The sequence below is a fragment of the Alligator mississippiensis genome, chromosome 1 (assembly GCF_030867095.1).
Source record: "Alligator mississippiensis isolate rAllMis1 chromosome 1, rAllMis1, whole genome shotgun sequence".
Lineage (NCBI taxonomy): Eukaryota > Metazoa > Chordata > Crocodylia > Alligatoridae > Alligator > Alligator mississippiensis.
Genome location: NC_081824.1, coordinates 470,760,032 through 470,775,094, shown reverse-complemented (window position 1 = coordinate 470,775,094; position 15,063 = coordinate 470,760,032). Strand labels below are relative to the sequence as shown.

General features: G+C 46.8%; 1 protein-coding gene across 3 annotated transcripts in view; it reads right to left on the bottom strand.

The window, feature by feature from the left end:
- Positions 1 to 15,063, bottom strand: part of MYO7A (myosin VIIA) — a 165,030-nt gene that overhangs the window by 72,023 nt on the left and 77,944 nt on the right. For 2 of the 3 annotated variants that reach the window (XM_059722674.1, XM_019479395.2), the window contains 8 exons: positions 10,586 to 10,603; positions 6,793 to 6,977; positions 4,974 to 5,095; positions 3,033 to 3,175; positions 2,829 to 2,942; positions 1,751 to 1,904; positions 1,088 to 1,164; positions 182 to 301 (listed from right to left, as the gene is read on the bottom strand). In XM_059722674.1, the coding sequence (XP_059578657.1) occupies positions 182 to 301; positions 1,088 to 1,164; positions 1,751 to 1,904; positions 2,829 to 2,942; positions 3,033 to 3,175; positions 4,974 to 5,095; positions 6,793 to 6,977; positions 10,586 to 10,603 (933 nt within the window). The remainder of the gene's footprint in view (positions 1 to 181; positions 302 to 1,087; positions 1,165 to 1,750; positions 1,905 to 2,828; positions 2,943 to 3,032; positions 3,176 to 4,973; positions 5,096 to 6,792; positions 6,978 to 10,585; positions 10,604 to 15,063) is intronic. The other variant, XM_019479396.2, reaches the window with a different exon arrangement.

The following is a 15,063-nucleotide window of genomic DNA, read 5'->3' as shown; positions in this document are numbered from 1 at the left end:
ACCACCGAAGATGTGAGCTGAGCTCCAATGCAACATTGGCCGCACTGGAGTATGACCGTTATGACCATTTTCCCCAAGGACTGGTACATGGAGCTCCATCACCTCCGTGCAAGGGAGAATCCAAAAAAAAAATGGTAGGTTTTTTTTATTGCAATGAGAATGAGTGTGCCTTGGGCATTACCTTTACAAAAGCGTCCCTCACATCCAGTGCCTGCTCCATGCTGAGCGGGGTGGAGACTGTCTCTCCTCTGGTGATGATGGTACGGCTAGTAAGGCAGTTCTTCACATCCTGAGGCTCCACCTGACCAACCAAACACAGTTGTCACAAGGACCGGGGCGATCCTGCTTCAGACAGGGGGCTGCACTAAATGACCTCCGGATGTCCCTTCCAATCCTCTCTATGCTTCTATGATACCTACATCTGCAATGGTTCAGTTTAGGGGGAAATTGGTAATAAATAATTTGCTTTCAAATACAAACAGGCACTGGTGGAGCCAGGTCCAAACTGACCACCTAGGCATCTCAAAATGTAGGTGCCTGGCCCCAGGAATATGATCCAGATGGACAGGATTAGGGACCTAGGACCCTTACACTGTGAATGGGAGGTCCTGGGCACCACCCAGGGGCAATTGAGACTGCACACATGCTGAGTGGGGAGAGATCAACCGCAAGCTGTTATGAAACACTAAGCACATTGGTGTGTCTGGACTCCTGCTTCACCTCAAAGCATAGGCCTCCCTCGGTCCCCTTTGGATCCAGAGTGCCTGAGGGCTGCTTTAATTGACATTACACTCTCTTCTAGTCTGGCCACTGAAGATGACTGGGACCTGCTGGTAGGTGCAACATAGGATGGTGCCACGCCAGCCAGGTTTGTGTCACCTGGAAAACTCCTTATACACTGGTGTGTTCCCCAGAGGGAAGATCCAGCCAGTTTAGGGACACCTTATGCTGCCAGAGTAAAGCAGCAGGACCATACCTGGTCCCTTCGCCCATGCACAGAACATCCAATGTGATGGGATTCGCAATAAAAAGCATTAGCAATCAGAGGAGCAAACCCGCACGGTAATAATATGGGGGAGCAACTGACCTCCAGCAATGAAGCTGCAGTGATTAAGGATGCAGACTGCAGAACCTCGCAGGCATCCAGGTTATCGTACGTCCGTGCTGCAGGGGGAAGATGGCAAGGAAAACCAGTACAGAAGTTGCCTGTGTGGCCATTCCCTTTTCATTCAGGTCATGCAGGCTTTTCATAATATCTCTCCTGCCCTTCTGCTGCAAGGACAGGCTGGAGTTGGGGCATAGAGCCGATGGCTCAGCTATGGATTGGGGGGGAAGAGGCAGAAACCCTTCCCCGTGCCTCAGTGTCCCATCTTTTAGAGGGGGTAATAGCACTTCTCTTCACACAGGGGTGTAGTGATGATAAACACTTTAGGGCTTGCAAATGGATCAGATTTTACTTTACTGGAAGCCACAGAAGTCATTAAGGGCAGAGAGATTTAGATCCCACTTCAAAAAGACTATAGCAGTCTGACTCACAGAGGCTGTTCCCACTGACAGTGGGAAAGTCAAGGGATAACCTCAACTCTGGCTATAGCCTCCATGGGGCATGGGCAAGGTCTTTCAAGCTTAGCTTAAGTCTTGCCACATAGAATATGTTGTATGACTTCATCTGCCTGACTTCAGTGTCTGGGAGGTGTGACATCATCTGAGTTATTTCATCATCCAAAATAAACCACCAGGCAACTCTTACCTTCGTACCGCAGGTTGCCCATGTGCAGTATGGCAGCCAGAAGCTTTGAGATCTCCCAGTTCTCAGTGTCCGTGAACATCAGGACTTTCATGGCGGAGCGAATGTTTGCATACTCCTTACTGTCATCTCTGCCGTCGCAGGTGGTGCAGTTACCCTGGAAAGGAAAAGCGGTCATCACCTGGCGCATGTGGCGCACCTAAGAAGCTGTGTGCACTCAATAGTAACAGGTATAACAGATCTCTGATTTCCCACTGAAATCAATAGAACAAATCTCATAAATCCTCAGTCCTTCCTCAGCCAACTTTCACCTGAAGTCAGGGAGCCTCTCGGCTAGACTCATAAAGGTTGGAGAAAACTCAACCTTCTGCAGAGATGCGTGACTCTCTGGGTCTAAAGCACGCCAAAAAGATTTCCCTCCGTCTTCTTCTTGTAAACCTCCCATAATGAAAAAGCAGCGAGTAAAAACTGCCTACTTGTAAGGGCCTCTATTTATATGTATACTATGGAGCACGGTTCAAACAGTGGTTCAACCTACAGTGGTATCACTGTCAGTGGCTACCCATCATCTGGTTGAGAGAAGGGCACAGTGGAGGAAGGGCTGGAGGAAATCAAAGGAAGACAGAGACAGGGGATCCATGTGAGAGGTCCCACTGGGCTGGGGCATGCACCTAAAGTCATGGCAGACTTCACAGTGCTAGGCTTTCTTGTAGCTCTAGGTATCAGAGGCACCTTCTGTCATCTCCAGCTGTACGGCTGCTAATCAGCCTTGCTAATGACAACTCGCTAATTGGTCATTCATGCCTTCACTGCTTCCTGCTTGGGCTATGGCATTAAAATGTATGTGGGCTTAAGAGCACAGCCACAGGTGGTGAAGAATGCAAGAGGCCACCTACTCGGTGACGCCAGCTACCAAGTGCAGCCCCTGGTCTGGATGCAAGCTTGTAATGAGCCTCCGAACAACCCCATGTGAACTACACAATTTCAGGGCATGTTTTTCCCCACTCCCTCGTTAGGACAAGCCACAGGATCCAAGCTATTCCCTCATCTCCCCCGCCGGACCTTGTTCTGCCACTCTCACCATAGCAAGGTAGTTATAATCAGTGGCTCTCCCAAGACCTAGCTTCTTTTTCTGTTCTGGTGTCATTCCTTTCAGCATACAGTAAAACACGTGGTAATTCCTCTCATCATGGGCCTGAAGGAGAAGAGGACATGGTTAGTACTGCTAGGAAGACGAAGCTGATGAATGCCACGAGCCTCTCCGGTTCCCCCAGAAGAGCCTCACCTGTCGGCAGACGCGGGACTTCTCCAGCAGGTACTGCTCGATCTTCGCCCCTTCAATGGCACCCCGCTTGTTGAAATGGATGTCGATGTATTTACCGAACCGGCTGGAGTTGTCATTACGAATCGTCTTTGCATTGCCAAAAGCTGTGGGTAACAACACAAGGGGGCAAAACTGAGACCTGTAACCAGCTCAGGAAGGAGCCTGTGTGTTTGCTCCAGGGTGACAAAAAGCAAAAAACTCAATGGAGACAGGACGGCTCGGGAAGGTGGGAATAGGCTACAAGAGCCTTTTGCCCTGCAGGTCCTCAGATCCAGTCCAACGGAGATGTTTCTGCAGAGCTGCTTCCAGGTACAAAATAGAGGCAAGGGGGAAAGGTAGGAAAGACTCAACATTTGCACCCCAGCCAGGAGGTGGTGCGATGATCTGAGCAATGGATGAGAGAGCGGGATGATTTTGGGTGGGCATTAGTGGGGCAAGTTCAGAGAGCCCCAACAGGAGGCAAAAGCATGATCTTGTAAGGTCCCTTCCAGCCCCTAAAACCTATGAATTTATGAATTACTATATCTGAGGTGGGAGACAATAAACACGGGGGAGAGCAACTAGGACTTGGGACAGAAAACAGGGGGTGGATCCTCCCTGGAAACTAACCACTGGAGGGCACTTTTCTCCCATAAGCCTACCACGAATACATGGCATTAGAGAGACGAATTAGTTGTAGTAGTAACTCAAGGAATCCAGAGCTCAAATAAAGCGTACGGTGCAGCACGATCTACATACATAGAGTATTGAATGGAAAATCAAACTGAATGGGATGCGTGTGTTTTTTTTTCTTATGGCCAAGAAATATGAAGATTTTTCTCCCTCCATTTGGGCTGTCATTCTGATGTATTTGTATGGTTGTAGTGCCTAGGAACTCCAGTCTGGGACCACAAACCCCTTGGACAGCTGGGTGTTAACAAACAGAACAGACAGACAGTCCCTGCTGCAGAGAGCTGACCATCTTGCCTATAGATGTTCCCATAAAAAGTGCACCTATTGAATGCATATTTTGCACATGACAATAAAGTGGGCTGCCTGGCACAGAGTGCCAACAGCTGGTATAAAAAGGGCAACACCACAGACCCCCCATCTCATTCCCTTCTGTGCAAGAAGATACAGCAATGCTTATTTGCTAAAAGCTTCAAACCACTGCATTGGGAAAAGAAGGCTAATTCATTTACCCCACAAATTAAAGACCCAACACTGAATGCCCTTAAATATTATTACTGCACTGATACTGAGTGTGTTCTCACTGAAATAAGATGGTCCTCTTGTTATAGATTTCATAGACTTCATAGACGTTCGGACTGGAAGGGACCTCAGACGATCATCGAGTCCAGCCCCCTGCCCGAAGGGCAGGAAGTCAGCTGGGGTCATTGGATCCCAGCAGGATAAACATCCAAATTTCTTTTGAAGGCGTTCAAAGTAGGTGCTTGAACCACCTTCAGGGGCAGGCTATTCCAGACTTTGGGGGCTCAGACAGTAAAGAAGTTCTTCCTTATGTCCAACCTGAAACGGTCTTGCAGGAGTTTATAACCATTCGACCTTGTCATCCCTTGGGTGAACAGATGTCCATTACCTAGCTGTCCCATGGGTTGCCTTCCCACAGCTACCATGATGCATGGCATCATATTTTCCAAAACGCCAAATTTGGCCCAAATGATACATCTCTGTGAAATTTTTTGCTGTCACCAAATCTCTACATTTTGAGAGAAAAGGGTGGCGCGTGAAAAAATGTGCCTGCATCTGCTGTTAAGCAGTTGCAGTTCTGGCCCTTGCTGGGAAGAAACCATGTAAAAAGTAGTTTCTTCGTAGTTCCCCACTAATGCCCATCCAATGATTTGTGTATTTTTTATGATAGCAAGAGTCTTGCACCTCACCCAGCATGTCCTCAGGGCTCACCTTCCAATATGGGGTTTGCCTCCAGCACCTGCTGCTCAATCCAAGAATGCTGCCCACTGATGGCAGCCAGGAACTGGAGAATCAGTTTGGTGCTCTCCGTCTTCCCCGCACCGGATTCACCACTAAAGTTGGAAGGAACATATAGAAGTAAATGTCCCCCTACCACCACAGCCTGGACCTTGAACTCTGCATCCAAGCAGACTGGAAACCCCCCAGGCCTCTGTTCTCAGCATAGGTAAACCCAAGCCACTGGATTTGGATTTTCAGCACACCAAACGTGGGGAGCTGCTTGAACAAGGAGATTGTGTGAAGCTGATTACAGGAGTAGAAGCCCACGGCACCATTAGGATCTACATCTGATTTCAGATCAGGAGCAAGCTGCTTGGAGCTAAAGTTTGCGTCATGCCTATCCCCATCTTCCACATCATTACAAAGCCAGTTCAGCTCCTTATGTAGAGTTTAGACTGTTGTTTATATAAGGCTGATCCTGTCTCAGGGAGGGGGTTGGACTAGATGATCTCTGTAGCCCTCCAGCCCTACTTCTCCATGACTCTGTGATTCCTATCTGCAGACTCTAAACATCAAGGACACATCTATGCCACATCTGGTCCGTAACAGGAAGCAATCCAGAGAAGCATGACACATGCACTACATGCTAAAATGGATGCAATGAAGCACCACAGAGCAGGCTGTGCATACACTAATATGTTCAGTGTCTTGGGTGTGTTATTGGTGCATGCCCAGTGTTGGGTTACATGCACTTCTGTGCTCATGGAGTGGATGTGCCATGCTTAGCAGTTTCCACTGACAGTCTAGACACACCCCAAGACGCAAGAGAAGTCAACAGAAGTGAGAGATTTCCCAAATGATGCTCTGTAGGGCATGGGTTCATGATTCAGGGAGAATTGGTTGCTTGCATTGAAATAAGCTCTTGCCCTTGATTCAAGCCACCCGTCTGCATTAGAAGAGGGTGACAATCTCTCTATACTTGTAAGACATTACCTTCCCATCGAAGCTGGTTTTATAGAGACCACAGAGATTTCATGCTGTTGGAGCAAATCCATGGGAAAAGTAAATATGAGAGGAGTTCTGCCAGACCTTCTCTTTGCTGAAATCAGACCCGTATTATGAAAGAGTTTGGGAGCCCCATGATCCTAGCATCCAGGATTATCTCATAGAGCAGGTTGTCCCACTGATTTTAGAAGACCTACTCCAGAGTAAGGTGTTGCTCACATGATGGGCATAATGGGGCTGTTTGGTAGCACAAGTGGTTAACCCCAGGATAAATGATGGCTGGATGCAGGGATTCGTGGGTGTGATGCTATCATGGGGGTTACATCAGGGGCCAAACAAGGTGATTGAGATGGTCCTTCTGGTCTTGAACTCTATAGGTCTCTGCATCAGTAATTAAGGAATAAACAGGATGAACTATAAAGGGAAAGCTGCAAACAAAAATCAGGAGAATAACCAAAGGAATGGTAGAAGTTTCATTATTTGCAACGTTAAATCTAGGACTGATAAAAAGTAGGCACCGGATCACCTAAAAGGTCTTGTCTTGTCCACCTTTAACTCCAATAGTAGAACACAATTATTAAAGCCAATCCATGGACCTTGAACCCTCTCAACCCTATGTGACTCCCCACCAGGAGCCAGGCAGCATGGAGATACCAACCTAGCCTATGCTCCACGATGTGGATAAATGTTCTCTCAATCTTAATCTCCAGTGTTAGCTACCTTGGTCTCTCCACAAGCAATGAAGTCATGGGTGCTCAGCAGCTTATGCAGGCTGGACTCTTGGGTTCAACACTCCCAAACACACCTTATGATGCAGCACTGATCCTTATTGTTGCGCTGCATGTTGAAGTAACAATTGTCAGCAATTGCGAAGATATGTGGTGGCATCTCCCCGATCTTCTTGTTGGTGTACAGGCGTATCTGCTCAGGCGAGTAGATGGGTAAGAGCTGGTAGGGGTTCACTGCCACCAGGATGGATCCTGTATACGTCTAGAGGAGAAACACACCACGTTTTATCGGGACCAGTTGCAACCTGTGGCCATCGCAGCAAAAACATGGCCAGAGCTAGCAGACACCCAGGTTGATCACATGCATCCGTCCACTGCCTGGATGACGCAGGTATGCTATATCACAGATACTCTGGAGCTGCTCTGGACAAGGCCTTTGGTCCACCTCCTACAACACTGTGTAATGTTACTGTATAACAGTCCCTTAAGACCTGGCCTTATTTTGTTACAGAGGCGAGAGACTGCAAGGAGCCTTTTCCCTAGGACAGATGTGCGAAGAGCAGCCTTCACTTGTCAGACGTGCTGGGGAGCAGGCAGGTCAGGCCAACAACACTTGTGACCTCCAAGTAGGAGACTCTGGGCATGGGATCGTCATAAACTCATCCCTAATGAGTCCTGGCAGGGTAGCTCTGCTGTTAGCACACAGGGTGGCTCATTAAAAGCCGCTTCTCGCTAAGCTTCTCCCTAATATCTCTAGAGGGGATGTTTAGTGATGTCTCTAGGCAGCACAGGAAATGGTGCCTCCCTTTTCTCGTCCATTCTCCCATAGACTATTATTACATGAAATGATTATGGCCATTGACTGTGATCAAAGCTGCACATCCTAAGACAAAGGTGGGGTGAGCAGTAGTGCTAAGATTCATGCGGGCACCACAATGCAGCATCTCTAACAAATGCAACCATCGCCATCAGGGAAGTGCAGCAGCAGTCAGTGTTCAGGGCAGAAAAAAATCCCCTTGTAATCTTCCACTCTGAAGATCTCTATGGTTTTCGAGGGTTTCTCCCAAGACTGGGCAGATTGGTACACACTGTGTGGGTTTTGCTTTTCTGAGATTGCTTGACTGTATTTTAACCACCTTTGCAGCAGCAGGATGTTGGCTGTTGTGGTCCCCTTCCTTTACCTGTGGCAGGTTTGGGTGTTACGTCTTGTGTTGTGTCAGGGTTCATTGAGTACTTTTGCTCCAAGTTTAGACAGTGTTTTGGATAGGGATGATCCTCCCTCGGGCAAGGGGTTGGATTAGGTTGAGGTCCCTTCCACCCCTACTCTCTATGACCCTATGACTTCATTCTGGCCGGTGAAGGAATCTAGTGGGAAAATATCCCTATGCTTCCCATTTGAAAACAGCCTCCAGACCTAACTGCACATCCTAAGTAGTTAACCCCAGGATAAATGCCTATGCTCCATGATAAAAGACAAGGCAAGAGTTACATATCCTGATCCAAAAGCCGAGGTAGAAAAATCAGTGTCAAAATCCTTCCTATCCTGGTGGAACCAGGAATGAAAAGGCCAATGCTGCCAGTGCTGCAGAGCTGGTCATTTAAATGCAAAATAAAAGGCCCTATATCTTTTTATTAGCATGCTGTAATGTCAGCAGATGGGCCTTTGGCATGAAGAAGAAAAGCAGCACATGCAATGAAAACCTCCTGTGAGCAGCCTTCAAGTCCTCTTTGGGGTCCGATGGACTTTTAACAGTGGTGGGAGCCAGCTGGGAACGGAGCAATGGTGGGTACTTTGCAGTGGGAAACAGACCCTTTGCACCATGACCAGTGGTGTTTTTGCAGTGGGCTCCAAGCAATTAAAATGAACTGGTCTCTTACAATCCAAGTAAAGGCTCATTTTCATTTAGGTCAGACTGGAAAACTAATTACTAGCATCGGTGGCTGCCGGCCAAGTTTATTCTACACCGGGGTGGGCAAAATGCGGCCCGTGGGCTGGATGTGGCCCGCCAGGCCATTCTATCCAGCCCGCGGGGTCCGTAAAAAATTTAGAAAAGTAATATTTATCTGCCCCTGGCTGCCTGTCATGCGGCCCTTGATGGCTGGCTCAGTAAGCGGCCCTCCACACGAAATAATTGCCCAGCCCTGTTCTGCACTGTCCTGCTAGATGCCTTGCTCTCCATTTTGAAGGGCTATTTCTAGAGCTAGAGCCCTGTGATCCATTCAGTCCTTCCCATCTATTCAGACTCCTAAAAAGGATGCCAATTCTGGACATCTTTGTGGCAACAACATCGTCCACTGGAGCAGAACTGAGACCTCCCCAAACCCATTTCACAGCCAAGAAAGGCTGAAAACTTTCAGACTGCATCCTAGGCTGGATTTGAACTCACAGTAAAGGCAGAGACAAGATATGATAGCTCTCTGCAAAATGCATCACAGCTGTAACCAGCAGGGAGGGAGAGGAGGACAATCTGGCACAAAAATGAATGAGACCCATGGATAAATTCAGGCTGAAAATGAAGTTTCTAACCACCGGAGGAGTGAGATTCTGAAAGGAAAACAGCCTAAATCATGTTAAAATGGAGCTTGGTATATTTATGAATAGTCTAAGTTTCTCATACTGCTATATACATTGCCAAGATTTAGAAATGACAATACACCTATAAGGTGATGTCAGGGACATTTCTAACAGTACTGCTCACCCCACCTTTGTTTTAGGATGTGCAGCTAGGATCACAGTCAACGGCCATAATCATTTTATGTAATAATAGTCCATGGGACAATGGACGAGAAAAGACAGGCACCGTTTCCTGTGCCGCCTAGAGACATTGCTAAGCATCCGCTCTAGAGATATTATTTTTTGGTCTCAATAAAACCAACTTACTTTCTACAGGAGTTTTTGACACCCCTGAGTTTCAACCTTGGACAGGAACATCTCTGCCCTGGACAAGCCCCGTGAGGCCGAATACAGCCAAAGGTGCTTTTAAAGAAGTTAACCATTAGCAGTGGGAATGCTTTCTGCATGTTCCCACTGACCTTTCACTGGTAAGCACTGGGGGCCTGCGTCAGCACAAACTCCTGGGTTATCTCAAGAGGCAAGCGTGCGTTCAGTTTCCCGCTAGTTGATGAATACACACTGCTCGCCCAATTTTAGCAGAAGGCGGCATGTATGACTTCAGCCACCGAGTTAAAGAGGGGCCAAAGGGCAGGCACAAGAAAATATTTGTTACTCTGGTTTATAGGTCCGTTAGTGGGTCAGTGTAAAGCCCTTCTGTTTTGGAGCAAAGATCAGCTTGGTTTTACTTGCAGGGGGTCTGCTAACTGCTTGCAACAGGAAAGACTGTTTCCTTGCAAATTCCTTACTTCCTGTGTGACCTATATTTTAACGAACCATGCAACAAATCTGCTCTGAGCCTCGTTCCCACAACGCCGGCTAACTTCAAGTGGAGGTTTTGCTGCTCAAGCAACGCAGGATAAAGACACTTCCAACCACCCCTGCTCTTTGTGCAGTGAAACGCCCCTGCTATTCAGCAGTTAAGCTGAGTGCATGCAAGCGTGAGCCATGCAAAACAGCCCTTGCTTAGGTCTTTCTATTTTGTTGCAGGTGCCTGTTTCACCTGAGCGGAGGCATGACAAAGAAGTGGTCGCAGCTCATCACATTCACAGGCGGAGCACTTGGTATTGCCAAGAAGGCGCCGTGGTTCTGCCTTTACGGCCAAGAGTGCCAGTGCTTTTGATGCATTCGCGGGGTAGCAGTGGAAATGCAGTGCAATGGTTACTTGATGGTTCGTGTAAGTGGGATGGCCAGGGGATGACGTGACAATGCACAGCACTAATGAATGACGGCTTGACAGATCTGTGCGTTGTACTTACCCTCCCGCCGCAATTAGTCTGAGGGTTAAAAAGTAAGGGAGGAGAGAAAGGAAAATACATACTTCATTAGAGTTACTAAAGTCAGTCTCCAAGTCAAGGAGAAGCTTTTCACCTGAGCCAGCTTAGCAAGGCCAGACTTTAGAGAAGACCCCCCTGTCCCTGGCTGCAGGATTTGTTCTTGATTTGAAAATCCCAGGAACCAATTTAAACAGGGAAGATGTCTATGTATCATACTGAGTTTGGAAAGGTGAGAGCAAATTTTACTTCTGCTGGCAGGGGTTGGTCCTTGCTACCTGGGCCACATCGGTCACTGTGTATGCAGCTTTGCAAAATTGTCACGAGCAAAGATAAGAAACCCCTTCGCTGCTGGTCATTAAAAGAAAAATCCCCCCTCCACATTTTCCACTACGCTTCAGTCCTTATCAGAGTGACTGCTACAAATAGTTGTCAGCTCAGGAGCCGTTCCTGTTTACAGGTGTACTTGCTACCCTCCGATAGCCTGGTGAGGTGTTTACTGCTAGGAACTTGAGCAGAGAAGCCAGCGTATTAACAGAAAGTTAATTTTCATTTTGCAAATGCAAGCTTTCAAACTGGAAAGCTGATCTGAAGACATAGGCCCCTCCAATCAGGCAGCAGGGATGTGCCAGCTGACCCGTGCATCTAATACCAGCTAAACAATGCAGCTCAAATGGCAATGATCCACAAAAAAAACCAAAAAACCCACAAAAAAAATTTTCACCCACTATCCACAGAGCAAGGATGACCTGGGGGAATGATTGCAATATCATCACAATCTTTTCTGAAACGCGCACACACAAAAGATTTTGTTGAATAAATCATGGGGGTCTTCAAGAGGAGGCTGGACAGATATTTGGCTGGGGTGTTATGACCCCGGCACCCGTTCCTGCCCGGGGCGGGGGGTCGGACCGATGATCTGTTTAGGTCTCTTCCAACCCTAAGCACTATGATTTATGCCCAGGTTTATTTACTCAATTATTTGCTCCAAATCATTGGAATACATGAATAGCTATCTTTTCTCTTGCTATTCCTTTCGCTCTCTTTTCTAAGTTTTGGAGATTGGTAGGAATAAGTGTTCCTCTCTCAGCCATCTCACTGCTGCAGGATGGAAGCAGTGCATGGGTGAGTGGTGATGTACTTTAGCAAGTGCTGGAAAGCCTGGAGTTGTGAAAATGTCCTTTCTATTTAGGAGTTACACTCCTAACAAGAGAGAGATACCTGGGCTGGATGTCACCCTTCTAATAAAAAAGTGAACGTGTTGGTTAGAGGCACAGACATCCAGCAAGTGCCCAAAACTGCCATAAGTCTCCTTTTAAAGAGAGATGGCCAGCTTCCTGCTGGGCATTTTGGGCAATAGTTGGGCAATATTTCTGAGCACATGTGCACAACATGGCTGCAAGCCATGCTCTTAACACAGATTGAGCAGCTACAGTCCAAATGTATTTATGTATAATTACATAATAATAATAATAATCTACTGTTAAATATTATAATATATCATGATATAATATATTACATTATATATTACTATACTGTATAATAAAGGATATTCATACTATGTGATAAATAATGAATACAATTGGACTGTGTGTTATGCAATGTTTTTATAATAATAATATTATCCTTTTATTGTTGCATAATAACAATAGTAATAATATCATTTTATTATTGCATAATAATAATAACAATAATATTATCCCTTTATTATTGCATAGAGCTCTGTGCATGAAACACTGGGCGGAAAGACACCAAGTAGATTTTCCCACTCCTGTGTCTATACTGGGGACCATTCATAGTCCTCGAACCCTACTGGGGGCCAGACTAGTGCTCATAAGGGCTCCAGCCTTTGCAGGAGACGGACAATGTGAGTTGAACCCAACTTGAGGATGGTAGGGTGCCCCTGGGCTCCAAGAGGCATGGTCCCTGGCACTGGTGAATGACCAGCCTGAGACTATACCTTCCTGGCACAGCAGCATCTTCATGGGACAGTCCTCTGTCTCCCACCATCTTAGTTGTTGTTGGTTTTCTTTGTTGCTTTTCTTTCTCCGACTCTCTCTAAAATCCCCTTCCCTTTGCTCTTCCTGTGCACCAAACCAAGGGTTGAAGCATGTCTATATAGGTCCTTCCCGTTCCATCTTCCACGTCCTGGTCACCCTACCCTACAGCTGACACACAGAAGCCACCACCTTTCCCACCATAGAGAAACCTCCTTACACAGCCTACTAACACCATGTCTGCTGCGTGCCAAGAACGCTGTTGCTGAGCCATAGTCAATGTTCTGCCTGGAACAGGTTGATGCGATAGTGGTGAATTATTTTGTCATGGAAAAAAAAATGTGTTTGTGATGCTCCTGAAACTCTACCAAAATATTCTGTCTGGAAAAATGCCTCAAGGCTAGTTTCACAAGATGGAGGGAGGTGCCTTCCCTGATCATCAATAGGTCAGTGTTTAGGGCACTTACCCCAATTCTCCACTCATTTTAGAGCAGGGGTTGGACCCCAGTCTCCCATACCTAACCAGGGAGACAAACGCCAGGCTAGAGGCTATTATGGGAGGGAATATTCCTTGATCTCACCTGCTGCGCTGTTCCATTTCATATAAGCCACTTCAATATTCAGCTCAAGAGAAAAAGGGAATGGCTTTCTAACCTGGTGGTTAGGACATATGGCCGTACTGCAAGCGAGGCACCTTCCCTCAATGACTATTTCAATATTGCATGCCTAGTTGAGCAGCCTTAGAACAGACATACTAGATTGCAGACGTGGCCGATGGGGTGCTCCTGTGGGCCAGAGCGTAGGGCTGAGAGCCTGGACCTGTGCACCAGGGCTCTCTGAGGTGGGACAATGCTCCTACTGGGACTTAAAGCTGGGGGGTCCTGGCTAGAAAATCTTGCCCTTCCACTCAGAGTCATATTGATGGCCACATCTGGGGTCAGGAAGGAGTTTTACGTGTGGTCAGATTGGTATGGACTGTGGGGGGGGGGTTGCCTTCCTCTTTAGTGGGGGCATGGCCCTCTACCCAGATCACTGGAGCATGTGTTGACAACATTTCATAGAAGCAGGACGTTGGCTGATCTGGTCCTCCTGCTTTACCTGCAGGTCAGGATATGATGTCTTCTGCTATTTTAAGGTTGATGGTTATTTTATTCAGAGGTTAGATTATGGATTGTATAGGATGGTTTGGATAGGGCTGATCCTGCCGCAGGCAGGGGGCTGGACTAGATCACAGATGGAGGTCTCTTCCAGCCCTACTTCTCTATGAGTCTATGAAGTCCTGTTTTCCAGTTATGGCTCTGACTCCAATTCCTTTTAAGGTCTGGGACAAGTGATTTGGGCCACTATTGTCAAATTCAACTGCATAAATTTAGGCTTTTAAAATAAACAACGCAATTATGAGACGTGCGGCATGCTTGTAACATCTATTTGCTCATCCAGGTGCTTAAAACAGAACTGGTCACTCAGTATTGTAAATGTTGGCTATTAACTTTCCCTTTCCCTCCATTTCCCCATACACAAAAGGGGAAACTACTAATGACCTACATACATTGCAGGCTGCGGAAAGCACTTGGCTCATTACTTTCACTGATGCTCATAAAACATCCACACACATAAGGTGAGAACAATATTGGAACCCAGAGGACATCTACTCTAAGAAATATAAGACAGCCGCAAAGATGGTGTGAAGACATGACTGCAAAGTCGCAGATCATTACCTTAATCAAGACAATTATTTGTTCCTCATAAACCAGCTTGCTTTACCAATCTTCTTAAATGCATGTGCTAATCCAAGGCTGCGTCAACCCTTTCCATCCCATCACATTTTCTTCTAATAAAACAAAAATATGAATCCTTTATTCTACTCAAAGCTGCCAGGAGCTTTTCAGAAGGACATTTTCTCGTAACCCCACAACCCTTGTTTCTATTCCCAACCTTGAAAATATATGCAATGCAGTATCTACCAATGCACTGTGGACTAGTTCCTGCAAAACTGAAGGTGTGTCATTCAAAAACAAGGCTTATTACTAACTAGATTGTGACTGCAACTGGTACCTTGCTGATTTAATCTACAAAGATCATATTGTCTCATGACATATGAGAAAAGGAGAAAAGGACCTGGGGGTTACTGTGGACAATAAGCTGAATATGAACCAACAGTGTGCCCTTGTTGCCAAGAAGGCTAATGGTATACTGGGCTGCACTGGTAGGTGTGTTGCCAGCAGGCCCAAGGAAGTAATTATTCCCCTCTATTTAGTACTGGTGAGGCCACACCTGGAGTACCACGTCCAGTTTTGGGCCCTACTACAGAAAGGATGCGGACAAATTGGAGAGCAATGAAAATGGTTGGGGGCTGGGGCACATGACTGGTGAAGAGAGACTGAAGGAACTGGGCTTATTTAGTCTGCAAAAGAGAAAACTGAGAGGGGATTTAACAGCAGCCTTTAGCCCTGAAGGGGATTGCAA